This window comes from Nymphaea colorata, chromosome 12 (assembly GCF_008831285.2).
Source record: "Nymphaea colorata isolate Beijing-Zhang1983 chromosome 12, ASM883128v2, whole genome shotgun sequence".
NCBI classification, from domain to species: Eukaryota; Viridiplantae; Streptophyta; class Magnoliopsida; order Nymphaeales; family Nymphaeaceae; genus Nymphaea; species Nymphaea colorata.
Window position 1 is genome coordinate 7,398,324 of NC_045149.1, and position 21,501 is coordinate 7,419,824.

The 21,501-nt window shown below is 40.2% G+C and overlaps 2 protein-coding genes across 2 annotated transcripts; both read right to left on the bottom strand.

The window, feature by feature from the left end:
- Positions 1–2,465: 2,465 nt before the first annotated feature.
- Positions 2,466–7,034, bottom strand: LOC116265221 (uncharacterized). The gene is made up of 5 exons (XM_031645783.2): positions 6,647–7,034; positions 5,691–5,821; positions 4,660–4,785; positions 3,558–3,685; positions 2,466–2,909 (listed from the first exon to the last, which is right to left on the bottom strand). The coding sequence occupies exons 1-5, from the start codon at positions 7,020–7,022 to the stop codon at positions 2,591–2,593; spliced, it is 1,080 nt and encodes a 359-aa protein (XP_031501643.1). The 5' UTR covers positions 7,023–7,034; the 3' UTR covers positions 2,466–2,590.
- Positions 7,035–17,747: 10,713 nt separating this feature from the next.
- LOC116265857 (probable polyamine transporter At1g31830) lies at positions 17,748–20,530 on the bottom strand. Its single transcript, XM_031646812.1, has 2 exons — positions 20,272–20,530; positions 17,748–19,231 (listed from the first exon to the last, which is right to left on the bottom strand). The coding sequence occupies exon 2, from the start codon at positions 19,194–19,196 to the stop codon at positions 17,748–17,750; it is 1,449 nt and encodes a 482-aa protein (XP_031502672.1). The 5' UTR covers positions 19,197–19,231; positions 20,272–20,530.
- Between the last annotated feature and the right edge of the window lie 971 nt (positions 20,531–21,501).

Here is a 21,501-nt window from a genome sequence, read left to right on the forward strand (position 1 = left end):
GCTGTCCCTTGCATCCTCACCAGCGCTGCTCTTTGTTCATGTTAATTTTTAAAAATTATTGCATCTATGATTTGTGGTAAGGAGGCCAACCATGAAATGAGGTGGTTCCTTGGGTAAGAGAAGCGAACCACCGCCTGGATGACTCAAAGCTCTCTTTTTCACATACTTTAAACTAGGGTTGAGCGTGAGCTGAGTCGAGCCTAAGTTGAGTCAGCTACAGCTCCGCTCGACTAATAAAACCTCGAGTTCAACTCAGCTCGAGCTCGATAATAGCTCGATGGAAGCAGCTCGAGTTTGATTCGGCAGTTACGTGTTGAGCATGAACTCGGCTCGATTAAAGCTCGACAAACTCGTTTGAATAGAATTGATATTCATCATTGTGTGTTGAGCTCGAGCTCGAGTCGATTAATGCTCGACAAATTGAATATATCGACTTCATTAAGGCTCGACAAATTCGATTAAGGCTGGAGCTCGACTTAGCAGTTAAGTGTTGAGCTCGAACTCAACTCGATTATTTGAACGAGCCGACTCCTGAACTCGAGCTCAACTCATTATGCAAATGCCTCACCTCGAACTCGTTTACGAGTCGAGCTATCTTGTTGTTCACCCCTACTTTAAAGCGGTGGCGGAGAGCGGTGGCGGAGCTGGGAATTTTTCATGAGAAGAGCCGAATTGCAGTTTCAAAATTTATATATAGGATAAATAAATTTTTTTAAATTTATATGTAAATTCTAAAAAAATTTGAGGGGGCCAGGGGTCGAAGATGGCTTTGGGACTTCCATGGACCCATCAACCTAGCATTCTTCAACTTCAACTTGGTTTGTTTAGCACGCCTTGCATCATTTGCAGTCTGAGAAGTTTAGCCTGAGGTTCGAATTGGTGATTCGCATGTTTAGCAACATCAGCCAACTCGAAGAATTGCAGTTTTAATCTATGAAGATATGGCCATAAAATGATTTCTAATTGGTGCTTTTTACCAGGTATCCATGCTCATATAACTGATCCCAGCAATTAAGAACTACTTGTCTATTGTCTTGGATCCCAGTAATTAAGAACTACGTTCCTACTTTTAGATGATGATGTATCTTTGAAGGACCTGCACATGACCGACTGCGTGAATGCAGAAACTTACCTCACACCTATATGATACAGCTCGGCATTTAGCGCCGGTTTGAAATTTGAATCACCACAGAGAATCCAATCTTATGATGTGAACTGGAAAGGTTTTCCTACATCACCAAGAATATTACTACCCAAGTAAAAATTTAAGCAATAAGGAAGCGTACATGTAATGCGCCTAATCTGTCCCAAATTATGTCCTCTACATCTAAAATTTCCTATGCATGAATTAGATGTGCTTGAAACTTCCGTTTCTTAATTGCTTGACTTGCAACGAGAAGGAAGGGACTCTCTCGATTATGAAAAGATAAAGGTTCTGTTTGGATCCCACCTTCAAAAAGCAGATTTTGTGAAAAAAAGTCCTACCATAACCTGATTGTTAACCAGTTTTTCAAATCTGGTTTGCGTGTTTCATTTACAAGATAAAAAGATGTTTTTGGTGAAAATTCAAAGAGAGACAAGTTATTCATTCTTGCTGTTTTAAGAACATCGTTTTGTCAAAATTAGGTTTTGATAAATCCAATTTCGATCATTACCCAAATGTCCTTATACACTATACAACATTTTTGCTTTTGAAACGGCATTTAAGGATGTCATCCAAACAAGCCTAAAATAGTGGATAACTACGAGGCCAGCCCTTACAAGGGAGGATTTGGACTTGATATTCAAGACAAGACCATAGCAAGTAAGATGCAATCGTTAAATGGGCCAGCCTTGGCCCCAAGTTTGTTCAGACACCTTGGTAAAATTTTAAGATCATTTGGCAGCAAAGACACTTTGTGAATGTCCCTCGAATCTACCCCAAAGATTGAATTAGGTTCATAAAACATTAGTTCTAATATTCTTTATATTTACTCCAATCTTTGTGCAAATTCATAAAACATTCACCAAGTATCTTTATTGTCAAACAACCCGTTTAAGCTTGAAATGACCAGACAAAGGCCACGCTGTCACGAAGCCCAGCAAGAATCTGACCTGGTGTCCACCACTGTGAAAGAGGCAAAGCCAAATGACTTACAGTGGCTAATTTCATGTAACAATTTTCTTTTCTTTTCCTAGTGTTTTGGAGGAAGAAAACTCTTTGGACCTCCAAAGTCAGAAAACTAAGACGAGGTCTTTAACACCCCCACCCAGAATTTGGCCACACAACGAAGAAGATGAGAGGCGTCAAAAATTAAAAAGAAAAAACGAATCAGCTCGAAATTGTCCACACAATGAAGAAAATGGGTGTCTGACGAATCAGTTAGACAGGTGCACAGTTTAACATAGAATGCTAGAAAACCAGAATCACAGAAATGTCCTTGAATTGCAGATTAACAAAAAGAAAATATTATTAACAGACCATCAGAAAAAGGAATGAATTTTAAATCTAAGTAGACAGCCATTGTACAACATGCAACCAATACACGCGTCACATTTCCATACAATGATGACTAAGAGGTAAAACTAAACCTGTCTCCGTCTTAAAACCTTATCTTCTTACTGAAAAGCTCACAAAAAATTTAGAGAGATGAAAAGGTCTCCCATATTGTATACTTAACCAACCCATAAAAGTTAAGGATGCTACAAAGAAGCAAGCACGAACAAGGCTCACTCTGTAGATACTGATGAATAAGGTGTTAATCAAAGGTTTCTTTCTTAGCACGAAAATTGCAGAAGCAAATATCTTGAGCAACTGGAACAATAGCAGAAGAGAAGGGATGCCAAAAACCACTGCAGCATCCAGATACAGGAACATATGCCCCAACCTCCCGCTCTTGGAAAAGAACATTTCCGTCACTTGAGAAAAACTGGAAACAAAAGCAATAAGAGAAACATTACATATGTTCACATTTTTATGTGCGTGCTGACTGCCTGTGTGCACGTCCATGCATAAGCTAAACACTACGAGCTACTATCTACCCAGCCTTACCTTCTGCTATAAATCAGTTGGAGGGCCTACCCTATCTGATTTTACCGGATGACTAAAACCACTATCCAGGTGTAAAATCAGCTTTCAGCTTCTCTAAATGAACTGATTAGGGTCTTCTGTTTTCTGCTAAGCAAGATGGAGTAAAAATAAGAGGAGAATTCAAGTAGACCTGGAATGCACACCTTTGAGAAAGTTAAGCATGTTTAGCTGGTGGCAGAGTTTGGTGAGACAAAATTTAGTCCAACATTACACAGGTACAGACCTCGACTGTTTAAAGTAGGTAATCCAGCTGGTAACAATGACGTGATTGGTCAGCATTGATCTAATAATCTGTTCTTAATATCGTAAAACCATCTTAAAGGGCAGCATCCAAGTAGGTAATCAAGTTCCCAAAATCCCATGTCAAATCCCTCTCCCAATGCATCAAGAGCAAAAACTTTAGTTATCGTAATATTCAGACCATCTGGTAAATTGTAGTCACTCCAGAAAATCTGAAAATGGAAGACAACATAGCACAGATACTTACAGAAGAGCGAATCTTCCCACCATCTCAAGTGGTGATGGCACCTCAGAGTGGCAATTGAAAAGGTCATCTGTGTAAATATCAACTTTAGACATCCCAGGAACGTACTTGCAGTTGTACGTTTCATTCACCTGTATGGAATAAGATTAGGTAACAAAGTAAGAATTGCCATATGTGATAGAAACTAGGCTCTGGATAATAAGTGCAGTTGATGGTGTTGAACGAAACATTCATGAGACTCATGGTGACAAAATTTGAAAACAGCAATAGCTTTCAGCTTGTCACATATTTTTCTTTTTTTTCTAAATTTTTCCCGTGTTTTATCAGCAATTTTGAAGAAAGATATTGGAATTCTGGAAAACCACTTAATATCTTGAGGCAAGATATCATACCACACTTCTTCTGGACAAACTTTCAGAAAAGAGTCAATAATCCATGCGTACACAGAACAGACCAAAAACCACAACTGACATGGAAGCAATGGGACAAGCAAGAAAGCAAGGACCTTACAGGTCCACATGAAATTGCACGGAAGCAAAAAAAAGCCAGATTTTAAGTACTGAGGAAAAAAAAATAAAAACTAAGCATCGCGAGCTTGCTACTTATGCAAAATTTGAAGTGGACCTCTTGTACTTTTTGGACAACTTGCTCAAGTCACTTGGCACAAATGGACATTTAGCAGCTCTGCTAGCAGATATTGATTATTGAACAAGTTGCAAGTCGTTGGTAAGAATAAGCAATTCATGGTACAAGTTCAAAACTTCAAACCAACTCATCAAGAGAAAAACAAAAGATAAACGCATAGACTGATATAGCATAGGCAGTGTGTGCATGTACATACCACATACATACATGCACATATCCGAATAAAACTTAACTAATACGAGGGAAAAGAACAGTTAAACAATGTGAAATAAGAGTAAAAAGACATTTGTTTCTTTTATTTTTAATAAACGAACATAGAAAATGAAGCAGCTGTAAAGAAACAAATGTGTCACAAAGCAAAGAAACGGCAGATTAATTTCTGTGACCATGCTATCCAGAAAACCTTATCTAGGAAGAAGCAATGGGCATTATCTTATAAGTACATACTCAAAAAATGTACCTTGAACTTGTCTTTTGTCAACCATGCAGAGCTGAAGCTGGGTCGGCAGTCAAGTGGAAGGGCCTCCTTTGGAACCTCTGCAAATGCATGGAGCATCTGTCCAGAAGGATGTTGTCTGTACTCAACCTACAAAAGATTACTGGTAATTACTGAGACAGAAAAAGCTTATGCTTCTGTAATCTTGTTACTGCAATCAATTAGATTCTGGATACTTCCTGTATATATTCAAATTTATTTGATTTTGTAAACTTGTTACTGTAAGTAACAAGCATAAAATGGGAAATTTGATTATGTTAACACTAAAGTTATATTTTCCAGTTTGACAGAGACCCACAGAACATTCTGATACTCATATGTAATATTATCTTAAGCTAGTCGTATCATATACATAAAGGCCCACATTCAGCAACTTGCAAGACCTAAGCATACTCTTAAGTCCAGTTGTTTATTGAATTCATTTAGACAATACACAATGATATTTACATATAAAACAAGAGGTCAATACTAAAAATGTTACCCTAATCTGAAGCCATAAATCATGACGGACCCAAAGAACGGAAAGAAGAAAAAGAAACTTCATTGATGACCTAATGTTCATTACTCTTTTATGAAATTAAAAAAAAAAACAGTTTAATAACTATACTTGTTAAGTGTAGTACTTTAGTGTACATCTTTCACCAAGAAAAATCAGCATCATAACTTGTAATTTCTAGTCATGCAAACTGTAATCTAGTAGCAAGAATTTCTTTCATAAAATACTGAGTTATAAACTTATATATACCCAAAAATTGCTAAACATGAGAAAATGCATTAAAAGGAGAAAAAACATGCATGTAAGTGATATACAAGCATACAAAGTGAGGAACTGAGATGACCGGTATTGCTCAAAAACAAGAAATATAACAGCCTACGTGTGGAAGCTTTATGCATGCAGCAACCATTCTGGTAAATGGGGCAACTTCCGACTTCTGACCAGAAATGAGCAGAAGACAAAAATCATACAATGAGAAGATAGAAACTACATGAACTACCTTAAAGATTGAAGCCCAATAATAATCATAATGGCATCTGAATTTGTGTCTTTCTACATTGCTCAATGCGCTTTTGGATTTGTGATTGAAGAATCCAAGGTCACAGACTTTTGCAGACCTAAGATCAATGTCTGAAAACAAATCTCATCAGCACATATCTCAATGAAAAGGATCCAACAAAGAAATACAGTATGAAAACTGAAAAGATGGAAAGCCAGAGACAGAAAATAATTGGAAGCTTTAACCATGGGTGTCAATGGATGGCATTGGATAGCTAAATTCACAGGAAATCCATTTCAAATGATAGAGTAGATCACCTATATCGTTATGAAACCCAATCTCTATATACTCACCGTATGGATTGCAAAATTGGCAATGCAAATTAGAGAAAGAAGACAAAGTCCTCCAATAGTCAGAACCATCAGTTACCGACAATAAAAAGGAAGATGATACGCAGCTAGAACAAGTTTTTTGGAGGCCTTCAAGGTACTCTTTGCAAATAAAATTTGAAATCTGAAGAATAATATTTGTAGCTAGAACCTATGAAAATGGGACGTTTCACAAGACATAAACAAGATCAAGGGATAAGCTTGTGCTATGTTTTTTTTTTTCAAGTTTCCCGGGAGGCATAATCAAGAATCTAAGCCTGCTACGTGAGATATGCCGTTGACGCTTCAGAACTTCACCTGCTCCCCAGCTCCACAAGGTTTCTTAACAAATAAAAATTCTAACTTCTAAAGATGAATAATTCAAAGAAAAGCCCAATTCCCTGCATCCGATCTCCAATCGCACGGAACTAACAAAATGTCATCTAGTTGGCACGAAATACTAGCCACGAAGAACCCTTAATAATTCATTTAACACCACGGAGAAAGCAAAAAACCTTGAGAAACAGAGAGAGAGGGAGAGAGGGGGCGAGAGGGAGAGAGAAGGGCAGAGAGGGAGGGGGTACTAACTACTCGATAGTATCCTGCAGCGAGAGTCGACGGCGATCGGAAGGGGGGCCGAAGGACTCTGCAGGATGAGGGCGATGAGGCCGCCGGCAACCGCAAAGGAGGAGGAAACGACAAGGGCGAGGACGAAGGTCAGCCACCATCCGCAGAGTCGGAACAGGAGGCTCCTCTTCCGCCGCTTGTCTGGATCCATCGCTGGAACCCGACTCACCCTACATTCGGCGGCCACCAGATGGGTCTTCCGGCGAGCAAAAACCGGCGCGGCGGCCAACCCACTGCCATCCGCTTGATCTCCCGTCCATTCCCTCGACCCGAGGAGGAGACGTTTGCCGCCAAAGAGAATTACAACAATACCCCTATATGCGGGAAGGAAAATCATCGCCCGCAAACGACCCTATCCACAATAATGCTTGACCCGACAAGATCCTCCCGGAAACCGGATTTAGAGTAGGGACGTAAATGAGTTATTTAGTAATGTTTGGTGTTTCTGACTTCTTGGTGCAAAATATATTTGAAGCCCAATTCACAGATTTCCTAAAGATCACATTCATTTTCGCCCTTCTTTATGTTAACTTTGGCAATCATAAGTTTACCTTGTTGATCATGATTTGATAAGGTTGGCTTTACATCCTCCCTCAAATTTAGGCCAACTTTATAAACTATTGCTACGTAATTAAGAAGGAATGCACCTCACGATGAGTATGCCAAAGCTCATCTTCTTGCAAACAAAGTGTTAGTCCAATTAGACATGCTTCATGCTAACACAATCAAACATTAGCATTGTCTATTATTGGCGATTCGATGATAGGTCAAGACCACTCCTCTCCTGTTTCTCAAGGTTCAAAGCTGTTTCGAAACCTGGATGGGTTGAGGTAAAGCTTATAACAAGTTCATGAAGCATATTCTAAGTTTGTTCATGCAGAGTGAGTGCTTTTTGTTGCACTCCACAAGTTTGGAGCCAAGATATAAAAATTTACTTGCCCTGTATAAAAATTTTGAAAAGTGATATTTCAGCCTTTGTCAAAATTTAAAAATTTTAATTCAGCCCCTTTCATGAAAAATTTCTGTAATATATTTTTTTTGGTAAATTTTGAAGGAACGAAGGCTCCTGCCGGCCTCCCTTGGCTCCGCCCCTACTCAATGTCTTTTTAATGACTTTTTGTCACACCACAACCTTTTTGACCCTCAAACGCATTTTTTTTCTAACATAAAGCATTGAAGTGTGACGACACAACAATTCAAAAGAGGGAGCTATGTCATTCAAAACAATAGGGCGAACTTTCATTCATATAACAATTTTGATTCATACAAAACCACATCTAAGTGTATAATAAAAATACCTCAAAACATATAATTGATGTCTAACAAAAACATGACATCAATACAATCAAAATAAGACGCACCGGCACTATAAAAAACTCAAAACCTCCCCAGTAGGACGTGAGTAAAGTCATCTACTCAACTTGTTGCTCCTGGTCCACCAAAACTTGAAAAATGAAACAACAGAAGACTTAGTTTTCACAGTATGACAACAAGCCAGGAAAATTTCAAACCCTCTTAGGTAGGGCTCAAATCTGAGAACAATCATCATGTCGTGTCAGGGCATAGCCACATCATTTGCCAAGAAAACCTCTAACATAGACCACGACATGTAAAGGCCACTCAAGGGCCACAGTAACACAATCTCAATCACATGCAAAGCATGCTTAAACATTTCATTTCATTCATATCATTCACATGCTCATCAATCACATACATTCGTTCACATACATTCATTCACATACTTTCATTTTCATTAGCTTTAGTGAATTGACAGTTCCTGTGAGTGCAAACACAGGCACGTGCACACCATGGGCGGCCCATAGCCGAGAGACAACTCCCGTAGTGGCCCATAACAGTATGGATCCATTCATCCGCTGCAGCGGTAGAGCAATCATTCATGGGTATGTGAATTTCACGGAGAGATACTCAGCTTTCCCTAGGACACCTAGATTGGGAAGGCGATAGCCCAACGCTTCAAGCACATCACACAATAGTACCCTAGGGCCTTGCACCGCCTGCACTCCAAACAGGCAAGACCAGTGGCGAAAGCGAGACAACTCTCAAACACATAGCCACATCTCACTGGTCTCTCATCTCTTATTCTTTTATTCTTATACTTTTAATTGCACAATCACCAAACAATTGGCTAGCTCATGAGGTTGGTTCACTTCACGAGTGCATCCACACCTCCAATTGCCTCTACACGAGGGCTACACATATCAATAACAGTCTTGGCTAGCCGTCATAACAATATGGGTACAACTACCCTCCATTTCATTCATTTGCATTATTGCCCATGGCAATGTGTATGCAACAAAACAAAATATTCATATTTATTATCACAATTTCATATTTTTGAAAAACTTAGTCAAACCACATAGAGTAGTCTCGATCTGTGATGGGCTCGTAGTTGTCCTATGCAGTTATCATTTTAGGATGTTTTCTAATGCACAATTGAGGTCGAGGAGACACTCGACTCGATACCTCATCTCATTTGTCCTAAACAATTATCAATTCTAGCATGCACATACAAATGCGTAACATTTTCAAAACAAGCTTCTAATACCTTTTCAAAACAAACCATATCATATATCAATTCATTTGCATGCATATTCTCATTCACTCACAGAACAATCAATCAATCACAACACAATCGGATTCTAAGAACACACATTTGCCCCAGACAGGGATTTGCTTGGAATGTTGTCATACCTGTCATGTGCCCACAAGACTCTTCAAAATGTCTCGAGCTTCGAAACTGGTCACTTAAGGTCTACGGGACGTGCCCGGTGTACTTGCAGACATAACCACAAGATAAGATTTCTACTAGTTACCTTTATAATCCAAACAAACATAAAACAAAATCATTGAGGCACATGTCATCGCCTCATGAAGGTGTCGACGGGTAGTGTTGACCCACAAGCCCTCCAATAGGCCTCCTCCTAACCTCTTGACGTTGCCACCAAACGTCAAAATTCAATGTTTCAATCAATCCATCTCAATCCAATTCTCATTTGCTTTCTTTAGTCAAGGCTGTTAAGGAAATAGATGTCAAACCGTGTGAAGCATTAAGGAAAGAGGCAATCAAGGATTACCGTGTGGAGAAATAAGGCAAGAAAATGAAGATTGGCAATCAGGAATTGCCGTGTGAAGATTCATTCCAGCGAATGAAGATTTTCAAATGATGTAACTCCTTACCATATGTATAGCTGCCTCATCACGTTGTATCTAGTTACCATTTCTGTATCAACCGTGTAAACATTATAAATACAGTGAAAACTCTTGCAAAAAACACAACAAGAGATTTACTCACTTGCCTGTGTCGTTTCTTCATGGTATCAGAGCCAGGCTTCATATTTTCTTATGCAGCCTTGGTTTCTCTGCACGGTCGTCGGATAGGTCTTTCTTATCCAAATTCCTGCTGCTCTTCTGTTCAGCCATAGTTCCTTTCTTTTTCAGCGTACTTGTTCTGCAGCAAACCGTCGCCAGTGCCTTCCTCTAATTGTACCCAAAACCATCTACCTGGAATCCTCTGTTTTTCATCCGCCTCCCTTGCTGTTTCTTCTTCCTCTTCAACGTGTGAAACAGGCTTCAAGAACCCGGTGCCTCCTCTGTTCTCATTTTAGGTTTACCCTACGTCGAGTAGAGGAGACCCAGCCGTCATCTCCAATCGCTCGCAGCTTGCCCGATGAGCTCTGCCCACCGCTCACCCCTTCTGCCCACTGCTTCCCAGCCGTCATCTCCAACCACTCGCCCACCATCTGCCCAATCGTCATCTACCCACTGCCGAACAGCCATCATCCGCCCACCGCTCGCCCCTGCTGTCATCCGCCCACCGCTCGCCCCTGCTGTCATCCGCCCACCGCTCGCCCCTGCTGTCATCCGTCCATCGCTCGCCCCTGCTGTCATCCGTCCATCGCTCGCCCCTTGCCTCACGAGCCCTGCCCACTGCTCGCCCCCTTGCCCGACAAGCTCCTGGCAGACACGGTAACCCTTTGGCTGCGGCACCCTATTTTTCTTTTGGACCTTATATTAAACACATATTGTAGATTTTGGACTTCATTGGTGTCTAAGTACCATGGCTGCTCCGTCGCCTATACAATGGAACGCTGCTGCAGCGTTGGTCTCCATCAAACTCAATCGAGATAACTACTTGTTATGGCGAAGTCAACTAGAGTCTGTAATGGACTCTCAAGATCTTCTTCAATTTGTTGATGGGACTCAAGTCGAACCACCAAAGGAGATAACAAAGGACGGCAAATCTGAAGTAAATCCAGATTTTATAGCATGGAGAAAGCTGGATCGACTTGCATTAAGCTGGATCAAGGCAACAGTCACTGAAGCTGTCTTGGGGCAGATTATGCGTGCCAAAACTGCCTATGATGCTTGGTCGACTCTTGAGAAATCATATGGTTCTCAATCTCCTTTGAGAATCATGTTGTTGCGTAAGGAGTTGCTTCTTATCAAGAAGGGAAGTATGTCTATGCAAGCTTATCTAGATCAAATCAGATTTCTTTCGGATACTTTATCTACTGCTGGTCAAGAAATTTCTGATCAAGATTTAGTACAAGTCACACTTAATGGATTATCGTCTGAATATGAAAGTTTTATAACCATGCTTACTGGCCCATCATCATCAAATCTTTCATTTTCTGAACTTTTTTGATCTTCTGCTCAATCAAGAAAAACGGCTTGCCCTACTTAAGTCGACTTCAATAAACTCGACTGAATTTGTTCAGCCAGCATCGCAGATTGTCAACCAAACTGCATTCAATGTTTTTCGTGGGCAATGCCGAGGCCGAGGATTTTTTCGTGGTCGAGGAGGAAGAAATCAAGGTGGTCATGGATATCAATTTCAGGGACGTGGAAATCGGCCTCAGTCACAAATACAACCTGGTACGACCAATTCACAATACCAACGTCCTCCTATTGTTTGTCAATATTGTGGACGGAAGGGGCACTCAGCTCGCACATGCTATGACATTCCACAAGCCTACTCTGCCATGAGTCTGCAGGACTCATTAAATGAATACTGGTACCCAGATACAGGGGCTACAAACCATATTGTAGCAAGTGATGATATGATGCACAACAAAGCTCTTCAGGATGGACAAGAAAACGTCATGATTGGTAATGGCTCTCGCCTTTCTATTAAACATACTGGTGATCTATTAGTTGATGTTGATGAGAATTCCTTTAAACTAAAGAATACTCTCCATGTTCCCACTATTGCTCACAATTTGTTATCAGTCGGAAAATTTACTACTGATAATGACTGTATTTTTGAGTTCTCACCATATGAATTTGTGATCAAGGATCGGCGAACAAACAGGATTCTTCTTCAGGGACCAAAGAAGCGTAATGGACTCTATCCCATTGCACTTAAGCGAGCTAGCGAGAATCAAGAAAGAGCCGCCTTCAGCAGTTGGTTTTCACGTCAAAATAATGCAGCCTCATATGAATTATGGCATCGCCGGTTAGGACATTCGAATAAAAGGATTGTGAATCTTTTGAATACTAGTTGTTTGATTTCAATAAATTCTTCATCTCGAAAAGAGATCTGTGAATCATGTCTTGTTGGCAAAATGCATAAACAATCATTTCCTTCTTCTGATTTTCATGCTTCTCGAGTTCTTGAAATTTTGCACATGGACGTTTGGGGACCGGCTCCAGTACTCTCCAAGGATGGTTTCAAATATTTTCTTCTAATAGTTGACAATTTCTCTCGCTACTCATGGTTATTTCCTTTAAAGACAAAATCAGAAGTGGTTGACTGTGTTTGCAATTTTAAGGTCTTGGTGGAAAATCAATTAAGTTCTAAAATTGCCACCATTAAATCAGACAATGGAGGAGAATTTTGCAACAAGGTGTTGGAGTCATTCTGTAAAGAAAATGGAATTCTTCATCGATTTTCATGTCCCTATACGCCTGAGCAAAATGGCATAGTGGAAAGGAAAAATCGACATGTTGTTGAAACCGGTTTGAGTATGATACATGACTCTGGCCTCGATTATAAGTTTTGGGTCGAATCTTTCAGAACGGCAGTATATATTATTAATCGGCTCCCGACTCTCAAGCTCAAACGAAAGACTCCTTTTCAACTGGTGTTTGACAAGGTGCCTGATTATACTCATCTACGAGTTTTTGGAGCCATATGTTATCCACTGCTTTCTCTATCAAACAGCACCAAATTCCAACCAAAGACCACTCGATGCATTTTTTTTTGCTATGCAAGCAGACATAAAGGGTATATCTGTTATGATACTACACTTCAAAGGACTCTTATATCTCGACATGTAATTTTTGATGAAAGTTTGCATATTGGGCATTCACCACCAACTTTTGATTCTTCTCTATGGACGCCCAGGGCTCAAATTGATCAAGGTACGTTCGATCTTGACCACAGCAACTCTCATAACATGAGCACTTCACTAGTCGAGCCGACATATCAAGATCATCTGCTTTCATTAGTCAATCCTGCATCATCACCATCTCATCACCAAAGTTCTTTTGTGCCACACGTCGTTGAACTTCCAGCCTCTCATTCAGACATGTCTGTCTCTCCTTTACAAGATCTTGCTGAAACTACATTCATACCACGACAACCAAGCCCGTTGTCACTGGAAGATAATCTTATGCACACACACGAGGTTGAAAATGGAGCAATACATGAACTTGCTGAAAGCTCATCTATCACTCGACCAGCTCAGCATACTCACCCTATGGTCACCAGATCGATGACCGGTTCCTTGATACCAAAAACTTTTTGTGCTATATTCGATCAAAAGGAACCATCCTCTTTCAGAGAAGCAATTAAACATGGTGATTGGCAGCAAGCAATGAAGCATGAGATCAAGGCACTCAAAGAAAATAAAACGTGGCGACTCATTCCCCCACGTTCTGACCTTCATGTCATTAGCTCAAAATGGGTGTACAAGATTAAGCGGAATGTTGATGGGACCATCGCTAGACATAAGGCACGTCTTGTTGCTCGTGGTTTTCTTCAAGAAGAAGGCATCGACTACTCGGAAACATTCAGTCCAACAATAAAACCCACTACTATTAGGGTTTTACTTTCCTTAGCCATACAATATGGGTGGCCTCTTCGTCAACTTGATTTTGACAATGTTTTTCTTAATGGCTACCTTCATGAAGATGTCTATATGACTCAACCTGAAGGATTTGAAGATCAAGAACATCCTACTTATGTATGCAAACTGGAAAAAGCTATCTATGGTCTCAAACAAGCACCCCGAGCATGGTATCAACGGCTCAGTTGTCATCTTCAAAAGCTTGGTTTCTTCATCTCACAATCGGATGCGTCACTGTTTATCTATTCCAAAGACAAACATAACATTTACATACTTGTTTATGTTGATGACATAATTGTTACTGGCTCGTCTCCATCTCTTATTGATTGGGTTATTCGACAACTCCAGGTTACATTTTCAGTAAAGGATCTTGGACCCTTATCGTACTTTCTTGGGATTGAAGTCAAAAGGACAGCACACTCATTATATCTATGCCAACATTCTTATATCACCAACATCATCAAACGTACCAATATGGCCAGGGCTAAGCCTACTGCTTCACCGATGAGTACTAGTAAAGACAAAGCATCATCTCCGACGTCCTTTGATGATCCTTCATTGTATCGAAGTGTGGTAGGGGCGTTACAATATGCAACCCTTACTAGACCGGATATAGCGTTTGCTGTTAATCGAGCATGTCAATTCATGCTTTCTCCTACAATGAATCATTGGATCATGGTGAAGAGAGTCTTGCGATACTTGAGTGGCACCAGTCACTATGCTTTGCACTTCAAAAGATCGTCAACATTGCAACTCTGTGCTTTTGCAGATGTTGATTGGGCTGGAAGCCCAGAAGACCGAAAATCTACAGGTGGATTTGCTGTGTTCCTAGGAGAAAATGTCATATCTTGGGCTTCTAGAAAACAAAGAACTGTAGCCCGATCCAGTACTGAAGCGGAATACAAATCCCTAGCATGTGCAGCTGCTGAACTGCTTTGGTTAAAAGCTCTTCTCAAAGAATTAGAGATAAATTCCTCATCTTCACCTGTTCTCTGGTGTGACAACATTGGAGCATTATACCTTGCAGCTAATCCAGTCTTTCACGCTAGAACTAAACATGTGGAAGTGGATTTTCATTTTGTTCGAGATCATGTCAATCAAGGAAATATCCAAGTTAAATTCATACGCTCCGCTGAGCAAGTGGCTGATGGAATGACGAAAGCTCTCAGCACTGGTTTATTTCAATCATTTCGAGACAAGCTAAACGTGGCTGATCCAACATTCAGCTTGAGGGAGCATGTTAAGGAAATAGATGTCAAACCGTGTGAAGCATTAAGGAAAGAGGCAATCAAGGATTACCGTGTGGAGAAATAAGGCAAGAAAATGAAGATTGGCAATCAGGAATTGCCGTGTGAAGATTCATTCCAGCGAATGAAGATTTTCAATTGATGTAACTCCTTACCATATGTATAGCTGCCTCATCACGTTGTATCTAGTTACCATTTCTGTATCAACCATGTAAACATTATAAATACAGTGAAAACTCTTGCAAAAAACACAACAAGAGATTTACTCACTTGCCTGTGTCGTTTCTTCAAAGGCGTCAACCCCATAGTCATATCCAACTTACGTATGCTTTTCCCAAATAACTCCAAGATATACCCATTCACAAAAGCATGTGCCACGTGCTCACTAAGATGGTTTTAAATCTTCCACACAACATCACAATCTCTACCATACTTTCCTATTGCTTCGAAAATCAACACCTCAAGCTTAAAAAATCGATATATACGTGAATTATCGCTTCTCCAACATAATCTTAAACGTTCCTCAAAAAGCAAGGTCATTAACATGCATCCCTAATCATAAAATTCTAAAATTCTAGCATATTCAAACAATAATTGTACATGCTCTAATAGAAAATAATAGTTGATTTAGGCTTGATTAAACCTCACTCACCCCAAAATTATAGTTTAAACTGCTGCAATCCTCTCGGCAGCCACCCCACGAGTTCGAAAAGCCCCCAAACTGCTAGAATTCCTTAATGCCGCCACCACCAAAGCATTCACCTCACTGCTATGAGGGAAAAGATGTGTTCGCACGCTGCACATTAACCAAAAAGCCATAAACGAGTCAAAAAATCGACCAAAGGAAATTCAAAAAGGGGTATGTCATTAGAAGAGGCCCTCGGTGGTGGTGTGGGAAGCTGAAAACAAATGAGAAAAGGGCACTGGCAGAGAGGAGGGACAGAGAGAGGGTTCGAACAAAAAAAGGGAAAACGGCAGTGAGGGTGAGAGTGCGTGAGAAGAGAGACGAAAACGTGAGGGTGAGTGAGGGAACATGAGAGCTGTCGGGAGGAAGCTCGGATTAGAGAGGGAGATGAGAGAAGAGCAAGGGACAGAATGGGAGTCGACAGAAAAGAGAGGGAGGAGGAGAAAGAGAAGAAGGGAAAGAGAAGAAGAAGAGGCAGAGAGCGGTTGGGAGGGCTTACCAGAGCAGCACCACCGCTGGCCCGTGCGTCGCCACTGTCACCCACTACCGCCTGCTTCTTCTTCGCGTGGAGCTCCCTAGCAACAAGAGAGGCAACGAAGGGGGAGAGAGAGAGGAGGACGAGGGAGAACAGCCTCGTCGGGCTCTTACGCCGGTAAGTTGCGGGTCTGGGTCTGGGTCCCGACCCGACCTGCCCAAAAACAAAACGAGGCGTTACACTTTTGGAGTCACCCTAGAACAAAGGCACTATCGCAGTGACTTTAAGCAACCCATTTGAGAGAGTGATCCTCAATCTCCAATAGTAATGAAGTGGGACAAGAGTACTCAAAGCTAATTTGTTGCTAACAAGAAAAATAAATTGAGTGATCGAGGAGGAATTGTTGCCACGAAGGATTATCCCATCAACATGTAATAATAGAACAGTGGTAGTCATCTTATCGGGCAATGAGTCAATGATACTTTAAAAGAAGCTAATTGGCAAAAGAAATTCGCCGAACTGGTGATACCAAGCACTTGGAGCTTATGTGAAACGATACACAATTAATTTAAGGCGCATACATCATTTGGAAGCTTTGGATCTTACATGTACGTATGCTTCAATAAAAACCAGTTCATTTAGATGCTTATCTAGAAAGACATTTTTCATCGAAAAAATGAGGCAGTATCTTTCGTTTTCAAATATTGAATTTTGTGAAATATATACCGGCAGGCGCATAAAGTAATAAGCTAAAGGAGTTAACTGCTAAATGGTACGCAGTGAGAACTCTGTTTGCGTGTAGATAAGCCAATACATGAACATATAATTCAGTTTCTCGAATCCATCCGTGTTTCCTTGTTCGTTCCCTGCTTCTTGCTTATCAACCAAAAGGGAAAAAAAAATTGAGAACTAGCTTGTTAATTAACTATAACTTGTTAATTAACTATAACCTTCACCGCGGAGAGTGGCTGTTATGTAGATAAGAAATAAGAACATGCATGAAGTTACAATTCAATTTCTTGAATGCAACCAATTTTCCTTGTCCATTCCCTCCTCCTTTCTTCTGATTTTTGTCTTCAGCTTTCCATTTTCAGTTGGCAACCTCGGTTCAAGCGACCTGTTACGAGATTATGCCAAGAAACGCGAAACATGTTTTCAACTCACTATTGAAGGTTTTAAAAATTAAAACAACCTCCTAGCAGTGCAAATTGCAAAAGGGGACCCTGTAAGTTTGTATCCCTGTTCAGCAGCGTTTCCTGTGTTGGCATAACACTGGGATTTCATGTCGGAGGAAGATCAGAAAGGAGGAGGGACTGTACCCATGGAACTAAAACATCCGCAAGCAAGACGGAGTCGTTAGATATACGAACTGGGGTTTATATACCAAAGTTTAAGACAAGAATGAGCAAAAAACAGAAATTTGCTGTTGAAATCAGATGAAAGAAAGAGACAACATGTTTAAGATGCAAATTAGAAGTGTGCATTAAGTAAACATCAAAGTACAGAAATCGTACTGGTTAACAGAGTAGCAAAATCTAGTTTCCTGCTATAAAAGGAATAAAAATCATCGCCTCCCATGAACAGAGAGAAGGCCAGTTCGTTCTATATTTGATTCAGCACCTTCGTTATCCATCGCATGGAGATCAAAGAAATCAGTGGCCACGGAGAACTTTAGCACTTTCTTCCTGTTCATGTACTCAAGATACGGATAGAGTACAAAACCAAAGAGCACAGCGAAAACACTTACAGCAATGACCTTAAGGGGAGCAATTGCCAGAACCACAAAAATTAAAGCTGTTGGAGCAATACATAATAACACAGCACCAACAGTCCCAACTGGTATTTTATATGGCCGAGTTGCTGTCGGATACTCCACCCTAAGGCTCATGAATGCCACAAATTCCAGGATCATTCCGAAACAATAAAGATAATTCTCAGCAGCAATGATCTCTTGAAAGCTCAACCAAGAAAGGAAAACAATGCCAGAAACAGAGAAAAGAATTCCCACCGTAGGAGTACCATGAAATGACCTTCTGCTGAATACTTCAGGAAGCATCCCCCTCTCTGCCATCCCAAGAAGCTGAAACGAGTTACTACTCATTTCAGCAATGAACATGCCCATGTTGGATAGTGCAGATGCACCCTGAATCCACCACCACAACCAAGCCCCACCAAGCATCATTGCAATATCAGAAAAGTACCCGTCTGTCCAAGATTCCCTGTCATGGAGAACAGCTCCAATTCCAGTCAAGAGTGGTATAAAGTATCCAAAAATGACCAGTATAAGTGCATAAAAAAGAGCTTTTGGGAGAGTCCTCTTTGCATCTTTCACTTCTCCTGCAAGAGTGCTAATTGAACCCCAATAGTTGAGATTCCAAAATAGTGTGTTTAGATATAGCTCCCAGTCCACATCACTTATATCAACCATTAACCATCTGTTAGATTTAATCTTTGGTATGGCCAGAATTCCCATTACAACAAACGGAACAATAGACAGAACACCCACTACTATGGCAGTCCATCCAACTATGTTCAATCCTCTATAGGTCATATATGTAAGAGCTACAGTTAATAGCAACACAGCCAACATCCTTGGTAATCCTTCCCCTAGAAAGGGAACCTCCGATTTCAAATAGTCCAAAAAGAGAACAGGGTACAAGGCATTGTCTATGACCCCACTAAGCCATTTCATCCACCCCTCTTGGAATCCCCAAAATGGCCCCAAGGCTGATGAAACCCAAACAACATGACCTCCATTTTCAGGAAACATTGTGCCCAATTCTGCAGTAACTAAGGCTTCTGGGATGCTCCATACGATGGGGAAGACCAGAATCCCCAGGAGTGCTAAAAGAGGGCCACCAGCCCTAACACTGTCCTCTATACCAAAAGGGCCACCAGACACTTCATAGTAGATGAGGAAAACAAGAGGTAGAAGAGTGATTTTCCGATAGGTTTGCAGTTTAGGCACCTCCCCAAACGTCTCATCGAAGTCCTTGCCAAGGTATTTCTCCATCGAGAACGACTTCTTCTTTTCCAGCTAATGAATTTCTGAAATGGAAGAGAGAAAAATTATATATGACTGATTGATAACATGGAAGCATGTCCCACAATACCACGTAATCCACAGTCAGTTGCATCTCAAAGAAGACCTATGACAGGGAGCTGCAATCATACACTTAATAATCAATCAAAACACGTGGAAAGGCATATCATGCAACCATATAATTCATAATCACTTTCACGTCAGTAGACATTGTCTTCACGCGCCCCAGATCATTCATGAACGCTTTCGTGTAATATAAGCAGCAGGCATAAAAAATAAACTGGTGCTTCTTCAACAAATTACCTAGAGGAAGCAATTGCTAAACCATGTAGAATTATGCCTTAACCTCTAAAATTGAAGAAAATCCAGAGTCGATTCCCTTATCAAGAGCAATTTCTCAGGCATGCAAACAAGAAATTTCATGGTAAGCATCTGAACATTGTGGATGGCTCCTTGATATACAAAAGTGTCCAATAAATGTTCCAATTACCACAAAGAAAAAGATTACAACAATTACTAAGTCTTCATTTACGTCGAAAAAAGGAAATTACGGAGCTTATTTCGGCAGTACCAGTTAAACCCATTTATTACACAACAATGATCAGTAAATAAATGAAGCTATACGCCTCACATAACCCCATCTCTCCAGAAAAGAGATGATTATCGATTAGTAATCCGCCAAAGAGTAGATAAGAAGCGCATAACCAACAGGTCTGCAACGCATTCATTTAATATCCAATGCCAAAAGCATCTGGCCCACACTAGCACTATCCTAGTACCTCATGCATACATATTTAAACGTGAAATTAGCAACCTAACTCAAGCACTATAATGGGAAAATCTAAAGCAAAGAGGCATAAATTGAAACTGCAGCCGAATCATTCCCCGCCCAATGAATATAACAAGCTAACGCTCGCAACACCCAATGAATATCATAAGCAAAGCCACAGAAAAGAAAGACTTGACAATCAAACCAACATCAAATACAAGAAAAAAGGATAACAATCTCTTGAAAAGAAAAGAATAAGAATAACCAAAAAATTACCTCCTGCGTCTCGAGACAAGTTCTGCAAAGATCAGTTACCATGGAGAAGCTAATTCCAAACTGAAGGTGGTAGACGAGGCAAGAAACCATGGCGGTGGCAAACAGAGTCCAAGGTAGAACTTGCCACCGGATGCCACGTATTCTCGCCCAAATGGCTCCCAACTATTAATTGGCATGTGTAATTCAGCAAGGAAAATGGGATTTCAGAAGACCGCCTTCATCACCCTTACGATTCATCCGTCTGTCCTATGCACTTGAAGCCAAAATCACCTACTTCCTTTTATTCCTTTTGGAGGGCGGAGAGAGAGAGAGAATGAGAGAGAGAGGTGTCATGGGTGCCCATGCATGAGGACCGTTTTAAAACTTTCCCTATTTCCGAAAGCTCCGTTCTGCTCTTATTCACTTTGTTAGTCGTAAACATGAACTTTGGTTATTGGCAAAATTAATCTTTGTTTTCGTTTACATTTTTTACAAATGCATCATCCTTGTCGCAAGATTGACCCAACGAAATTTCTGTCATGACCGGAAAAGGAAATTAGAGTTACTTGGGAAATGATAGCAGTGGAGCTTACCTCGATCCTTCTTCTCAATTTTCATGATAAGATGACTCTTTCCGTAGGTGATTGAAAGGTGATGAGGGTTAAAGAATCCTGTTAAGATCCAGATGATGTGGCAACCACAAATATTGTATAGTGGAACTTCTTCTTCGCTACTGAGAATATGAACGCCATCAATTTTCATGGCATTTTGAAAAGAAAAAAATAAGTGTTTCTCCTTTTCCGCTAACCTACTAAAAATAATTATTAAAGTGTTTTTTTATGCAATGATCTTAAGAGTGATTTGATGAGGAGCATGCATTAAGTGAATGATTTCTTGACTTTAATCATGCTTTTTTTAAATAATAGAAAAAAGAATAGCTCTTATAGTATCAAGATTTTGATAATAGAAAAATCAATTTTTTTACAAAAATATCTTGAATTGTGACGTGATTTATGTTGAATTATTGTTTATGAACATTTTAGGATATTCACATTTTGTTTACCATATTTTTTAACACAAAATTAAGACGTGTGGTTGCTACATGTCTCTTACCTAATGGTTTTGTACATACATATATAGAGTGATTGGTAGAAACAAAACCAGATCCTTTGAATTTGATATTTAAACTGATTTTTTTTTTTTAATTTAACCCTACCAATATGATCTTAAGGATCGGCTGATGCAAAATAT

What these genes read in the sequence shown, in the direction of transcription:
- LOC116265221 (XM_031645783.2), bottom strand. Translation starts at nt 7,022, where the DNA reads ATGATTTTCCTTCCCGCATATAGGGGTATTGTTGTAATTCTCTTTGGC. An exon ending in CTGCAGGATACTATCGAGTA is followed by an intron (nt 5,822 to 6,646) that starts GTTAGTACCCCC and finishes ATTTGTTTTCAG; the next exon opens with ACATTGATCTTAGGTCTGCA. An exon ending in ATTGGGCTTCAATCTTTAAG is followed by an intron (nt 4,786 to 5,690) that starts GTAGTTCATGTA and finishes AATCTTTTGTAG; the next exon opens with GTTGAGTACAGACAACATCC.
- LOC116265857 (XM_031646812.1), bottom strand. Translation starts at nt 19,196, where the DNA reads ATGGAGAAATACCTTGGCAAGGACTTCGATGAGACGTTTGGGGAGGTG.